This window comes from Trachemys scripta, chromosome 5, assembly GCF_013100865.1.
Source record: "Trachemys scripta elegans isolate TJP31775 chromosome 5, CAS_Tse_1.0, whole genome shotgun sequence".
Classification (NCBI taxonomy): Eukaryota; Metazoa; Chordata; order Testudines; family Emydidae; genus Trachemys; species Trachemys scripta.
In genome coordinates, this window is record NC_048302.1 from 64,460,468 (window position 1) to 64,474,944 (window position 14,477).

General features: G+C 42.8%; 1 protein-coding gene across 2 annotated transcripts in view; it reads right to left on the reverse strand.

The window, feature by feature from the left end:
- The window catches only part of NAF1 (nuclear assembly factor 1 ribonucleoprotein), a 76,468-nt gene that overhangs the window by 1,279 nt on the left and 60,712 nt on the right, over positions 1–14,477 (reverse strand). For both annotated transcript variants that reach the window (XM_034772012.1, XM_034772010.1), the window contains exon 7: positions 5,969–6,074. In XM_034772012.1, the coding sequence (XP_034627903.1) occupies positions 5,969–6,074 (106 nt within the window). The remainder of the gene's footprint in view (positions 1–5,968; positions 6,075–14,477) is intronic.

The following is a 14,477-nucleotide window of genomic DNA, read 5'->3' on the forward strand; positions in this document are numbered from 1 at the left end:
TTTTTTTTTTTTTTTTTTTTTTTTTTTTTTTTTTGGAACAATGCTGAAATAACAATGATATTTAGTGGGTTTTTCTTGTAGGATTTGAAGGCTTGAAAATTAGTAGTAAAAAGAAGAAACAAACTCCCCCCCCCCCCCTCCAGCATGCTCAGATTTATTTACCATAGGGATACTCCAATTATGAATAGCACACAAATTGTATTGTAAAGAAAACTTTAAAGAGTTTATTTTGAATAGAAAAAATATAAAGATGAAGATGTAAAATTTGTGTTCTGATTCTGTGCAAGAGTTTTCAGATTTTAACTCCACTGAACACTGCTAAGATTACTGGTACTGGATTTACCTAATAAACAACCAATTGTTTATTGGGTAAATCCAATAAACCCAATAATTTGCCTTTAGCTGTCAAAAAAAAACACCACACACCACACACATTTTGGTCAGATAAGAAGCCAAGACATAGTATTTATGCACAGAGTTAGAGGTGAAAGTAAGCCGGTACACCCCGGTACAGCGTACGTGCAAGAGCCGGTGCACCCCGACTTCCCCAGGCAGCAATTTAAAGGGCCTGGGGCTCCCAGCAGCAGCTGGAGCCCCAGGCCCTTTAAATTGCCACCAGAGCCCCGCTACTGGAACCCTGGAGTAGCGGGGGGGCTCCAGGGGCTATTTAAAGGGCCAGGGCTCCCGCTGCCTCTACTGCCCTGGGCCTTTAAATAGCCGCGGGAGCCCTGCTGCCACTCCGGCAGGCGCCAGTGGCTATTTAAAGGGCCCGGGGCGATAGAGGCAGGGGAGCCCCGAGCCCTTTAAGTAGCCCCCGGACCCCTGCTGCCGGAGCCCTGGGATAGCAGTGGCAGCCGGGGGCTCTGGCAGCAGTTTAAAGGGCCCAGAGCGGTAGCAGCAGCTGAGCCCTGGGCTCCTTAAACTGCTGCCGGAGCCCCCAGCTGCCGCTACTACCCTGGCGGGGGAGGGCGAGGGCACTTACCCCCTCATCCCCGCCCCTTCTGCCCGAGACCCCGCCCCTTCCGGGGCCAGAGCCAGCCCCAACCCAGCCCCGTACCGGTAAGTCCCTATTTCTACTTTCACCCCTGCATAGAGTTGACCAATATATGCAAGGCTAATTATAATGATATCATATTATCAATGTTAATTATTGATTCCACATATATTAATATGAATTAAGCATACACTATCTATCTATATAAAAAATTTCTAGCAGTTACAGGGCCTGTTTTGACCTATGTCTTTTTATAAGCCTGTACACTTACACTAAGTATCACTTTACAAAGCTAAACTCAGCTTTAGCATTGGAACACAAGAAATGTACCAAAGGGAAAATACATTAACGTTCTGACACGGTACAAGCTGAGGAGGTACCCTTCATGAACCAGTATCTAAAATACTAGTATACAAAATAAGAATAAGGACGGAACAGAACAACAAGTTAAAGAACAGTGACAAACTGGTGGATTTTAGTGATATGTAAAAAGTTTTGTAACTTGCAATATCATTTATAGGATGATAAACACTCCTAGTTAAAATGTGTAACTTTGGGAGCACACCTTGTGTGTATGTTGAATTTAACAACACCTGCACAGGACAGCTTCCCTGAAACTAATATCCTTTAGCAATGAACCGGACTGAAAATGGTTATTTGGTCTCTTGAATACATTTCATACCAAACCAAAGTGTGGTCAAGCAATTGACTATACAATTTATCAACAGCAGTATGACAAATCTTGATTTCACCATTTAAATTTTACATGTCTCATGAAAGGTTGTGTCAAAGGATATCCCCTGTATTAACTCTAGTTTATCAGAGTAAGCACATATGAGGCTTAATCAGGATTTTGATTTTTATGATAACAAAAACCAAGTCATGGAGCCCTTAATTAAAAGGTATTTTGACTCTCTGTGTAAGATAATTTTAAAAACCATGTACATTTAAAAAACTGAGCTTATTGTTCCATGGAAAGGAAAATTGTCAGGATGTCTTTGGTCATAAAACATTCACAAGATTCAGCATTAGTCATTTAGGGAATTTACATTTTTATTGACATTCCTACTGTTGTAATAACTGAGACTACAGGTGAATTATGAGCTCAACTGTAAAAAAAAAATGAGCTAGTTCATAAGAGGTCATAATCTATAACAGGGGTCAGCAACCTACGGCACGCGAGCCGATTTTGAGTGGCATGCAGCTCCCTGCCGCAGTCCCGGCCCCCACCCCACTCAGCCCTCCCGCCCACCGCTCTCCCCTGCGGGGGCAGGAGGCAGAAGCTTGGTTCTGCAACAGTCAAGCTTCCCCTTACCCCTCTTCTTCCCCCTCCTTTCCTGTCCCTGCGCCAATCAGCTGATGGCCCTAGCGAGGGGGAGGGGAAGAGCGGCAGCATGCACACAGCTCCGTAGGGGACACAGAGAGAGGTAGGGACGGAGCCTGGGGGAAGCAGGTGGAACAGGGCATATCCCTTCCAGCCCCCTGCCCGCAGCCGCTCAGGGCAGGGGGATGGGAGCACCCCCATGAGCCGAACACCCCAGCCTTCTGCCCTACACCCCCCATCCCCCTCTGCCCTGAACCCCCCTCTACACACCAGCCTTCTTCCCTGAACCCCCTCTACACACCAGCCTTCTTCCCTGAACCCCCTCCCCCAGCCCTCTGCCCTGACCCCTGAAACACCCTCCCACCCCCACGTCTGGAGTCCCAGCCGCAGGCCCTGATCAGCCCTCTGCTGGCCTAGGTGAACAGAACCCCAGGCTGGCAGCGAGCTGAGCAGGCTGGTGGCTTAAGATCAGCATTTTAATTTAATTTTAAATGATGCTTCTTAAACATTTTGAAAACTTTGTTTACTTTACATACAATAGTTTAGTTATATAATATAGACTTATAGAAAGAGGCCTTCTAAAAACGTTAAAATGTATTACCGGCACGCGAAATCTTAAATTAGAGTGAATAAATGAAGACTCGGCACACCACTTCTGAAAGGTTGCCGACCCCTGATCTATAACAACAAACATTGATGCGAAAAGGTGCAGAAGCAAAACAGAAAAACTCAATTAGTCCCAGTAAAAAGACCTAGTGATATAACTCAAAGACTATGTTAAAATCATGCTTTGTAAACAAGAACAGTGTAGAACTGAAAATCAATAGGCCAAAATTGGTGTTTCGGAAACTAGGCCTAACAATTGGTGAACAAAAATAATTAACGAATGGACTATTCCATCCAAACCTCCCTTTCAGGGTCCTTAAAAAACAAGCCTTTAAAAAAAAAAAAAAAATTAGCAAAAGCTGATTGCCAACAGCTACTGAAACAAGCTTCCCATCATGGCTGCCATCCCAAAGGTCTCCTGAGATCCCAGAACTTCTTTGGGAGTTCTTATCCTGAACTTGAAAGATGTCTTAAATAAACTGAGACAGAAAGAGAGCGAGAGAGCGAGAGCACGCGCTAGATGACATCACCAGCTCCGGTTGAATCCTGAATACTTTCGGGGATGTTAGACTTTGCCAACTACTTAACGCTCCTATGTATCCTTTTCTTTCCCCACCTTACTTCTTCCCTTCTCTTTCCTATCCCTCTCCTTTTGCCTTATGTCTAATAAAAACCAAGACTGCATATTTTGTAACACTGCTATAAGCCCATGACCAGAAAGAGGCACCTTACAACAATGCCCTGAACAGCCCAACGCTGTTGCCCAGGCTTGGAGTGGCTGATAAGACTGTGTATTTCCAGAGGTGAGGTTGCAAGTGAAAGTCAACACCAGGGACAGAAGCTGCATTTTCCATCTTTGCTTTTCTTCTCTCCCCTTTTGTGTTTGTGTCTTATATCATCTTCTTAGGAAACAAGATCAGACTTTAACAGCAGCAGGAATAATAGCTCCAGCCTATCACAACTAATTACCTCTCTTTTTCCCAAAAAGGATGGCTATTACTATCTTAGATATCATCTAAGAGATTGTCAAACAAGGGTTTTTGTCCTTCTAAAAATTCTCTTCAGCTTAGGAGAAAGGAAAAAAGGATGTTGTTAAAATGAAAGCCTTACTTAATACTTTACATTTTAATTGCTTTAACTGTTTTTCCTTCTTTTCTGTATCTTTAATAAAAGGTGAGTAGGATTTTTAATGGCATTTACTATGGCACTAAGCAGGTTGAGGTCTCTGTATACTAAACACTGAACCTGGTTTAAAATATTTAATGTTGAACACTAACTGAGTTATGTTAACAGCTTTGACTCTTTGGGCCCATTTATTCAGTCTAAACTTGTACATCGTTATGTAGTGTTTGCACACACATGCAAATTAAATATAATCTTCCAGACAATGTAATACTTAAGCAAAGTAATATTTTTAGTTCACAATAATGTTCTCATTAATCTGTAAATATTTAAGCTCATCTGATAACAGTTATTTGTTCCAGTTTAGTGAGTTATGTTTGTATTTGGCTTTCAGACCCAAACCAAAAGAGAAAAACAATGGTGAACTGTTGCAAATTCCAGGCCACCCCTAGACTAATGCATCAAGAACAACTCTTGCCAATGGTTTAAGGGTTAGACTATTCTAATAAACTTTGGTGCGTTTGTGAAATTTCTACAGATACATCACCATATAACAGATCCTCCATTTTTCCAGTAAAGAAGTGAGATTATTTAAATGTCAGTTACACCAGAATCCTTGCCAGACTATGTACACTTTAATGGGTTAATATAAATGGAGGGGGAGGAGTTAGGTTCCAGGAAAAAAAATTTTGCCAGATAAAAGACATTATATACATATACACTATAAGTTTTAAATAATTTTATACTAACAATTTAATATTGTACTCACCAATGATGATTGTGAAGCTTGGTTGAGTCAGTGGCATAGTGGGATCGGGGTATGGTGGCTTGCCCTGCTCCACCCACTGGGCGTTCTAGCCAGGGAGTGCGGTTGGGGTGCAGAGCTTGCCCTGTTCCATCTACCTGGGGCTCCTGCCGGGGAACGGGGTGGGTGTTTACCCCGTTGTGCCCACCTGGCGCTACTGCTGGGGAGTGGGGTCAGAGCGTGGGGGTTGCCCCAGTCCGCCTGCCCAGCGCTCTTGCCAGGCAGCGGGGTGGGGGCTTGCCCGCTCCCCGGCTGAAATGCCGAGTGGGGGGGAAAAGAGCAAGCCCCCGGCACCCCGACCCCACTATCTGGCAGGAGTGTCAGGCAGGCAGAACGGGAGGAGCCACACAATGTAATAAGGGAACACTGCAGGACTTTAAAGCAGTATGTTCTCTAATAGGTCAGCAACCTAGTAACAAAATAACGTTAACCAGGACAACATTAAGTGAGAGGTTACTGTAAATGATGAACTGAGTGCTTCATCAAGATTAAATGTTTTCATTTAGTGGATAGGGTCTTCTCTCTCTACTCAATGGCTCTGCACTGAGGCAACTATGTCCTTCCAGCCAAGGTGGCTGTGATGCAGCTCCCATGCAGTCTGTCAGTTTTGATAAACGTTCTCTAGAGAGGGCCACTAATGAGTCATTACTCCTTTTGTGAGAGTTCGTGACAGCTGCCCCCACTGTCAGCTATGCAGTAAAGAACTGAATTCCATTCCTAACCATGTTTCAACAAGCACACTAGACCACCAGATTTACTTTTTCATTTTTGGATAGTAGGTAAATTGACAATTTAGAATATTCATTATACGTACCGCTGATACTTAATAAGTTATGTATATTTACATAGAAAAAAAGTGATAATTTAGCAAAACAATCTCCTCATAAAACTTATTAGTGTGTTTATCCGTAACAAATAGGTGCAAGTTTAAGGGATGTGTCCTCATGTGTTTTTAATTACAACTTTTAAAAAAATTGAAAGATTTCATGATGAAATGTACTGAAGCTCCAATATTAAACCACTATGAAATGTAAAGAAATATCTATCACTATGCTTTTCAGACTTGGTTTGAGGGATTGAGGTTAAACCATTTATTTTCTCTATGGTATTTACTCACTTGATTCATTCACTTCTGATTTGGGTTTCTTTCTTTCTTGATTCCGAGCTTTCTTTTTCTTTGGTTTTCTCTGCCTCTCCATTTCATCATCACTGAAATCTAAGGCCTTAGAAAAGTAGAAAAAGATATTATTTAGAAAAATTATCAAAAAGTTGTTATACATTTAAAAGTCAACATTTTAACTTTTAGAATACCTACAGAGGTCCTTTGGAAAACAGTTTGGTCAAATAATTACAGACTGTATCATGATGTATATGCACAAGGGATTTAAATTAAGGTTTCACAGACAACATTTATTCTATCATTTCCTAACTTCTGAATGCTTAACTTAGTTTTTTGGATGTAATTAACTATATACGTGTACATAAACATACATGTAGTATTGTTAATAGCTACTGGATGCTGCCTACAATGTATTTTTACTCATTAGAAGTTAATGCATAACAGGGTAAGCCAGTTATCACACAACTAATAATTCCTCATTCAAAAATTTTAACTGGCCAGAAAAACCCTCTGCAGTATATTGGCAGTAAAGGCATATTTAGGCCTGATAGAAGTGTACTGTGAATTTTAAGAGTTTGTCTGATAACATTTAACAGCGTAAACATAAGTAGAATTGCGTAAGTGTAAGAAATTGCACATTAATCATGTTTATGAGAAAAAGAACAGATAAAGTAACTAAAAAAAGCTAAAAAAGAAGATCCACTTAAACCAACACAAAACTTGTAATGATGGAGGAGGAAAGTTAACATAGAAATGAGAGACTAATACGTATAAGGAAAGATAAAAGTTATAAATAAGTTTGTGTAACAAAGGGAGACTGATGTTGTATTGTCCAGTGTTGGAGGCGAGTGTGATGGGATCATTCTGATGAGCTTCCTACTTGTAAGTAACTGATCATCACTTGCTGAGCACTTTGCCTTAATAAAGATTTCTTAGACCCATGTGCAGATTAAGTGAATCTCAATCCAACATAGCACATACAATAAATCCTCATATCAGGGGATGGAGAAACAACATTAATTTTTCTTCTTTCCTTCCCTCACTCCAACAAATTCCCAGCTACTAAACAAAAATATTGATGAAAAGTAAAAGGCACTTTGGCCCAAATTTTAAAGGTATTTAGGCAACTAACTCATGGAAATCAATGGGCACTTAAATGCCTTTAAAAATCTGATCCTTCTTATTATTCAGCTGCCTAGAGGCTGTAGTGAGAAATTAACCATTTACACAGAGGACAGAGTGCTTGTTAAGCACTCATTATGACAAGTCAAGGTTGAAAAATAATCCAATACATAAAATATTTTTTGTGAATAGTGCTAATCAACAGCAAAAAAAAAACACAAATACATTTTAACTTAATGCCTCTTACTTTAATTCATTATGCACAAGTACAGAATGTAAAATATACACATTTTATACAATAGAAGTTTCACAACAATAGTAAATTTTAAACCTGCATGGTGGTGGTCAGAACACCGCTTGCTGAAAGCTGGAGTAATAGGAGGAAAACACTTCTTTATTTTAAAGAATATTGATCTTTAAAGACCATTTGCCACTATTATAATGCATTCAATATTTCTGCAACATTTGTGTTCTGATTTGGCTTGGCTATGCAGCATTTGGAATTCTGGCTAACACAATTAATTTAAGATTAATATTACTCAGTAAAAAGTCACAGCATCCACCCACATTCTATGACCAAGTCTTGTAGTGTGATTAGTTCTTTGAGAACTTGCTCCTCTGTTTTGGACATAAAAACAAAACAAAACAAAAACAAAAACCATAACAAAGCCAAAATTATTTTGCTACTATACTAAGACCCATATTAGTAAGTGCAGAAAAACAAAATGGGCACCTGTTTCTATTAAAGGCAGTGAGCTAACACACTGCTGAAATGCTTGGATTTAAAAAAAATCATTAAAAACGTAATGCAGAACAGTAAATAGCTATATTCAGAATTGTTGTATTACACTCATAAGTGAACCATAAAGGTCATGAAGTATATGCCAACACAATGTTTATTATTGAAAAAAATCTTTCAGCAACTTTTTCCAGTCATGATTCTTAAAAGACCTTGCATAAACTTTGCTCCCCTCCTAGAACAACTAAGGCACCTCCTGCAGCTAACTTTTTTGTTTCACTTAATGCTCTGTAAGAATCAACCTTATGGAAGAGCTTCAATGACTTCCCCTTAGCATTGCCGCAAATGGACCAATCTCAGAGTTTGCTAGAAAAAGCTGTGTGGCTTAACTGCCCAGATATTATCATGTGACCCCAAAGATGGGGGCCCAAGGCATGGGACAATTGAGTTTATGGTTAATCCAGGCCTACTTGAAAGTAACTTAATACTTCTTTACTGGCAAGTTTGTAAAGTGTTAAGGTGGTGAGTATGGGTCCCTGGTGCCCATACTCCACCAATATTTAAGAACGTGGACCGGCTCCACCAATGTTTGGGCTTACCGCACTTTGGGGGGCCCTGCACTTCAGGGGGATGCAGGGTCCAGAGTGGCCTGGCAGGCTAGCGGGGGGCCTGGCGCTGGCAGCAGCGAGCGACCCAGCCCCAGCCCACCCCAGCTCCATACATAGTCGTGGGCATGCTCCAACCTGCCACCTGGCAGCCTCCATTTATTGGCAGTTTGATAAGCAGTGCTGAAAATAACCTGGAGGAGGGAACACAGTGCTAACTGAACAGAGAATGAAACACCATTCTACCAAATCTAGCTTCAGACCTTGAGGCCAAATCGGAAGTCTAATACTTAACAAAAGTGTGTACAGAACTCCTGGTTGCAGCCCTGCAAATTTCAGTGACAGACACTTGCTTAAGGTAAAGAATATAAGCTGCCACAGCTCTAGTGGAATGAGATTGTACTGTCGCAGGCACAGGAATTTCTGTAACCTTCAATAATACATTTTAATCCATCTAGAAATAGTCTGGGAATGACTGTATAACCCATGTGATTCTTAGCATAAAACATGAATAATCTAGATGATTGTCAAAAGCTTTTAGTTCTATCTAAATATGCAAGAGCTCTTACTTCCAAAGTATGTAAAACAGATCACCCTTATTAATGTGCAGCTTTGAAAACAATACCATCAAATTAATTGTCTGATGTGAAAATCAGAAGCCACTTTTGGCAAAAACCTGGGATCAGTCCAAAGAACCACCTTATGTTTATGAAAGGACATAAAAAGTGGATCAGCCATCAAGACATTTAATTCACACACCCTTTCGGCTGCTGTTATGACAATAATTAATTCCATTTTAACTGACAAATAATAAGGAACACTCATCCAAGGATTCAAAAGGTGGCTTCTCGTGTATAACTAAAACCAAATTAACAAAGAGTCCTGTGGCACCTTATAGACTAACAGACGAATTGGAGCACAAGGTTTCGTGGGTGAATACCCACTTCGTCAGACGTATTCACCCATGAAAGCTTATGCTCCAACACGTCTGTTAGTCTATAAGGTGCCACAGGACTCTGTTGCTTTTTACAGATCCAGACTAACACTGCTTCCCCTCTGATACTTAAAACCAAATTAAGATCCTAAGGAGGGATAAGATTTCTCAAAGGGGGAATGCATAATGCATTGCCCCTTCATAAACTTCTTAACCATATTATGCACAAGCACCCATCTACTAAAAAAATGGTAAGCAGAGATCTTTTTGAAAGTTCAGTTGGCAGCTGAATGAGATAACCCCTTAGTTTTTAAGCTGCATTAAATGTTCTAAAATACAAGGTATGGAAGCTGAGACAGGAGAATCAGACTTTCCCTTCATCCAAGACACAAATCTGGTCCATTTCAAATAGTAACACATTCTAGTAGATACCTCTGTAGAATTAAGCAGTATATCCTAAATCAACAAGGAACATGTCTGTTCAAGAGCCAGAGTCCGATCACCCAGGCCATCAGGCGAAAGCACTGCTGGTCTGGATGAAGAATCCTGCCCACTTGCTGAGACAGAAGATCTGGAGACAGAGGAAGACGTACAAAGACCCCACTGAACAGCTGAAGGGGATCCATAAACTACTGCGGATACCACCAAGCTGGAGCAACCAGAAGCATCTTTACCCTATCCTGACTTATCTTTCTCACTGCCTTCTGAATCAAAGGGGTGGAGCGGGCATACAGATAGCTCCTTTCCTTAGTGTAGAATGAAACCATCTGATATGGATTGACTGTTCCTGTCTGCACTTGAATAGAAAGGGCAACACTTTTTGTTGAACCTCATAGTGAACAGGTCCATGTCTTGCTGACCCCAACTGGAAAATACGCTCTGAATCAACTGATCCTTCAGCTACCATTCGTACATTTGAGAACTGTCTCTATTGAGACAATCTGCAATCATGTTCTGTCCTGCTAAATGCAGGGCCACGGGATAAATGTCACGAAGAATGCACCAGTCTCATAACCTGATCACCTCCGCACATAGCTTAGCAGGGTGAGCACCCACATTTGTTGGCATAACACATAGTAGAACTACTTGCAGAAACCTTCCAAGTGAGGGAGGAATGATCTGAGGACCAGACAAATGGCTCAAGTCCAACACAATGTGCAAGCCTCTCTCTTGAAAAGTTCAGTGACCTCAAACTTTAAGTTGGTTCAGATGCACCCTTCACCTCACCAAACATCTGTTGACACATATGAAGTTACGGTCACCAACAACAGGAGACTGAACTGGACACCTCTGAAAATGTTTGCTGACTACCACATCAATGTGTCCAGAATGTCTCAAGGCATGATGACTAACATTTGAAGATTATACAAACAAATCTGGACACTCAAGACATCCAATGCTATACTGGTCTCATTCTGAGACATGTAAATGGAATCCTGTAAGTAGTAGCTGCCATGAGACCCAGAGAAAAGATTAGTATCTTAGTGGAATCTGCGAACTTGCATAACTGAATGTTTAAAATATATTGCAATATCTTGTTAAAATTCTGCCCTCTGGTAGAAAGGCTTTCCATGCTACAGAGTCAAATATGGAACCTATGAATAAAGTTCTGAGTTGGACAGAGATTTGATTTTTTTGACATTCAGAAGTTGTCCCATGTCTGAGGAAAAGGTGGTTGTAAAAGCAATGAGGTTTAATAGATTCGTGCAAATGTCAGCCTTCAATAGCCAATCATCCAAATAAGAGTAATCAGAAATACCCTGCATTCTCAATTGAGCCGCTACCACAGAGAGGCAATTAGTAAAAACTCTTGGTGCTGTGGGCAGGCCAAATGGCAGCACCTTGTCGTGGAAATGGTGTTTTGCTGCCACAAAATGAAGGTACTTTCAATCATTGTCAAATGATTGTCAAACTGGCTCTGTGGATATGGGGAAAGTGGTGGACATGATATACCTTGACTTTAGCAAAGCTTTGATACGGTCTCCCACAGTATTCTTGCCAGCAAGTTAAAAGAGTATGGATTTGATGAATGGACTATATGGTGGACAGAAAGCTGGCTAGATCATTGGACTCAATGGGTAGTTATCAACAGCTTGATGTCTAGTTGGCAGCCAGGATCAAGCAGAGTGCCCTAGGGGTCGGTCCTGGGGCTGGTTTTGTTCAACATCTTCATTAATGATCTGGATGATGGGATGGACTGCACCCTCAGCAAGTTGGCAGATGACACTAAGCGGGGGGGGAGAGATAGATACACTGGAGGGTAGGGATAGGGTCCAGAGTGACCTAGACAAATTGGAGGATTGGGCCAAAAGAATTCTGATGAGGTTCAACAAGGACAAGTGCAGAGTCCTACACTTAGGATGGAACAATCCCATGCACTGCTACAGGTTGGGGACTGATGGGCTAAGCAGCAGCTCTGCAGAAAAGGACCTGGGGATTACAGTGGATGAGAAGCTGGATATTAATCAACAGTATGCCCTTGTTGCCAAGAAGGCTAACAGCATATTGGGCTGCATTAGTAGGAGCACTGCTAGCAGATCGAGGGAAGTGATTATTTGCCTCTATTCAGCACTGGTGAAGCCACATCTGGAGTACTGCGCCCAGTTTTGGGTCTCCCACTACAAAAAGGATGAGGACAAATTGGAGAGAGTCCAGCGGAGGGCAACAAAAATGATTAGGGAGGTGGGACACATGACTTACGAGGAGAGGCCGAGGGAACTGGGCTTGTTTAGTCTGCAGAAGAGAAGAGTGAGGGGGGGGGATTTGATAGAAGCCTTCAACTACCTGAAGGGGGATTCCAAAGAGGATGGAGCTAGGCTGTTCTCAGTGGTGGCAGATGACAGAAGCAATGGTCTCAAGTTGCAGTGGGGGAGGTCTAGGTTGGATATTAGGAAACACCATTTCACTAGGAGGGTGGTGAAGCACTGGAATGGGTTACCTAGGGAGGTGGTGGAATCTTCATCCTTAGAGGTTTTTAAGGCCCAGCTTGACAAAGCCCTGGCTGGGATGATTTAGTTGGGGTTGGTCCTGCTTTGATCAGGAGGTTGGACTAGATGACCTTCTGAGGTCTCGTCCAACCCTAATCATCTATGATTCTATGATATTTATGAAAATATGTTCCTTAAATCAAGAGTCACAAACCAATCTATGACTGAAAGTGAAGGCAAGTGGAGGCAAGAGTTTATGTTAGAACCGAAATTTCCGAATATAATTGCACGGATTTCTTAGATTTAAAATTGGATGAACCACTCCACTTCTTCTGTATCAGAAAGTAACTTGAATAAAACTCCTGATCCCTCAGGTGTTTGGATACCTTCATTACAGCCCTTATGAGAAGTAACTTCTGAAAGTAAAATAACCTCATGAGACAGTTCGGTGAAAAGGAAAGGGCAGGGGAAACTGAAAGGTTTTCAAACTGAATGGAATAGTGGTTTCTATAATTTCTAGGACCTATTCCTCCAATATAATAAGCCTTCATTTGCTGATAAAATGGGCTAGCCTATCACCAAACTGAGGAAGTGAAGAGTCCTTGCTGATTAGTGCTGGTCACTTGATACTCACATCAAATCTCAGGATTGGTGTGCAACGAAGACCACGGAGAGGTAGCAGACTGCTTAGGTTTAAGACCTTGATTTAAAAAAAATAAATCACTTTCTATGCTGGCTCTAAAATGACATACCCTGCTCGCGTTGTTGATGTCTTTGATTTGATAGAAACAACCCAAAGATGACTGCAGATAATACTATCTGATAAAAGAAAAGAAAAGAGTAAAAGGTCTATTCCTAATAGAAGAAATCAAGCCCAAAGAGCAGGTCATCAATCGTGTCTCCTTCAGCTTCTTCAGCAACTCATCCATCTTTTCACTGAGAACACTATCCCCTTCCAAGGGGTGATCTTCCATTTTAATTCTAGCACCCAGAGTTAAAGAAAAGGACAAAGCCAAGCATGTCTCCTTGGAGTAGCAGTAGATGCCAATGCTCTAGCAAGAGAGTTCAAGGTGTCAAATGAAGTCCAGAGACTATGCTTTGCCACAATCTGAATCTCTGTTAGGATTGCATTTGCCAGTTTCCTTTTGTGATCCAGCAAATCCTGCACACACAGTGCCATCTTTAGAATTTATAACCGGCCATAACAGCTTGGTAATGTTCCACCCTAATACCAAGAACATTTTTCTTCCTAGAGAATTAATCTTCTTTCCCTCTCTATCAGCAGAGGTGGAATGTGCCGTGTAGAAGGTTCGTGCCGGGGCTCAACCCTCCCGGGCAGGAGGGGAGCCACACCGACTCACTACCGGTGGGACAGCAGTACAATTCGCTGGGTCCGGGCTCAGGTCCTTTGGCACAGGAGCTGCGCACAATATAACAGTTAAGAAGCTCAGGGGCTGAGCAACCGTACAACAGTAGGGAGCCCTGGCCCTTTGGTGCAGGGGCTGAGCAGCAATATAACAGTTTGGGGAGCTCAGGCCCTTTGATGTAGGGGCTGAGCAACAGTACAACAGTTAGGATAGGCCCAGGATCCTATGCCTGAGCATTGGATGAGGGGGAAGCCTGCCACCCGTGTGCGCGGGTGCCGGGGGGGGGGGACGCAAGCCCACCCACTCCACTGCGTCCCAGCCCGGGGTCCTAGCAGCAGCCACTGCCGCTGCGGGTCAGTGGGGTGTCCTGACCGAAACACACGGACATCGGCTCATCCGTGACTGTAGCCTGACCAGGGTCGGCCACCCCCGGGCTACTTCCAGGTTCCCCCTCAGGGCCTACCTTGTCCGTGGTGCCGGGCCCAGTCCAGTCCACCTGCATGGGTTCCTCTTGGCCGGGGCTTGGTGGCAGGTCCAGCAGCTCCTCAGGGAAATCCGCTAATTGAGCTCGGGCGGCTCCTCCGGGTAACAGCAAGGCCGGAGGAGCTCCGGTGGAGTCTCGCCTTTGGGGTTGGTGTGGGGGAGTTCCAACGGCTCCTCCCAATGACGGGAGCGGACAGGCTCCGGTGGTTCCTCCTCGTAGTGGGCTCAGGGTAACTCCGGCCAGTTAGGGCCACGGCCTCGGAGGTCTCCCGGCAGCGAGCTCCCCGCCGTATGTCTGCTCCCTCTGGTGGCTGGGGCCGCACTGAGCT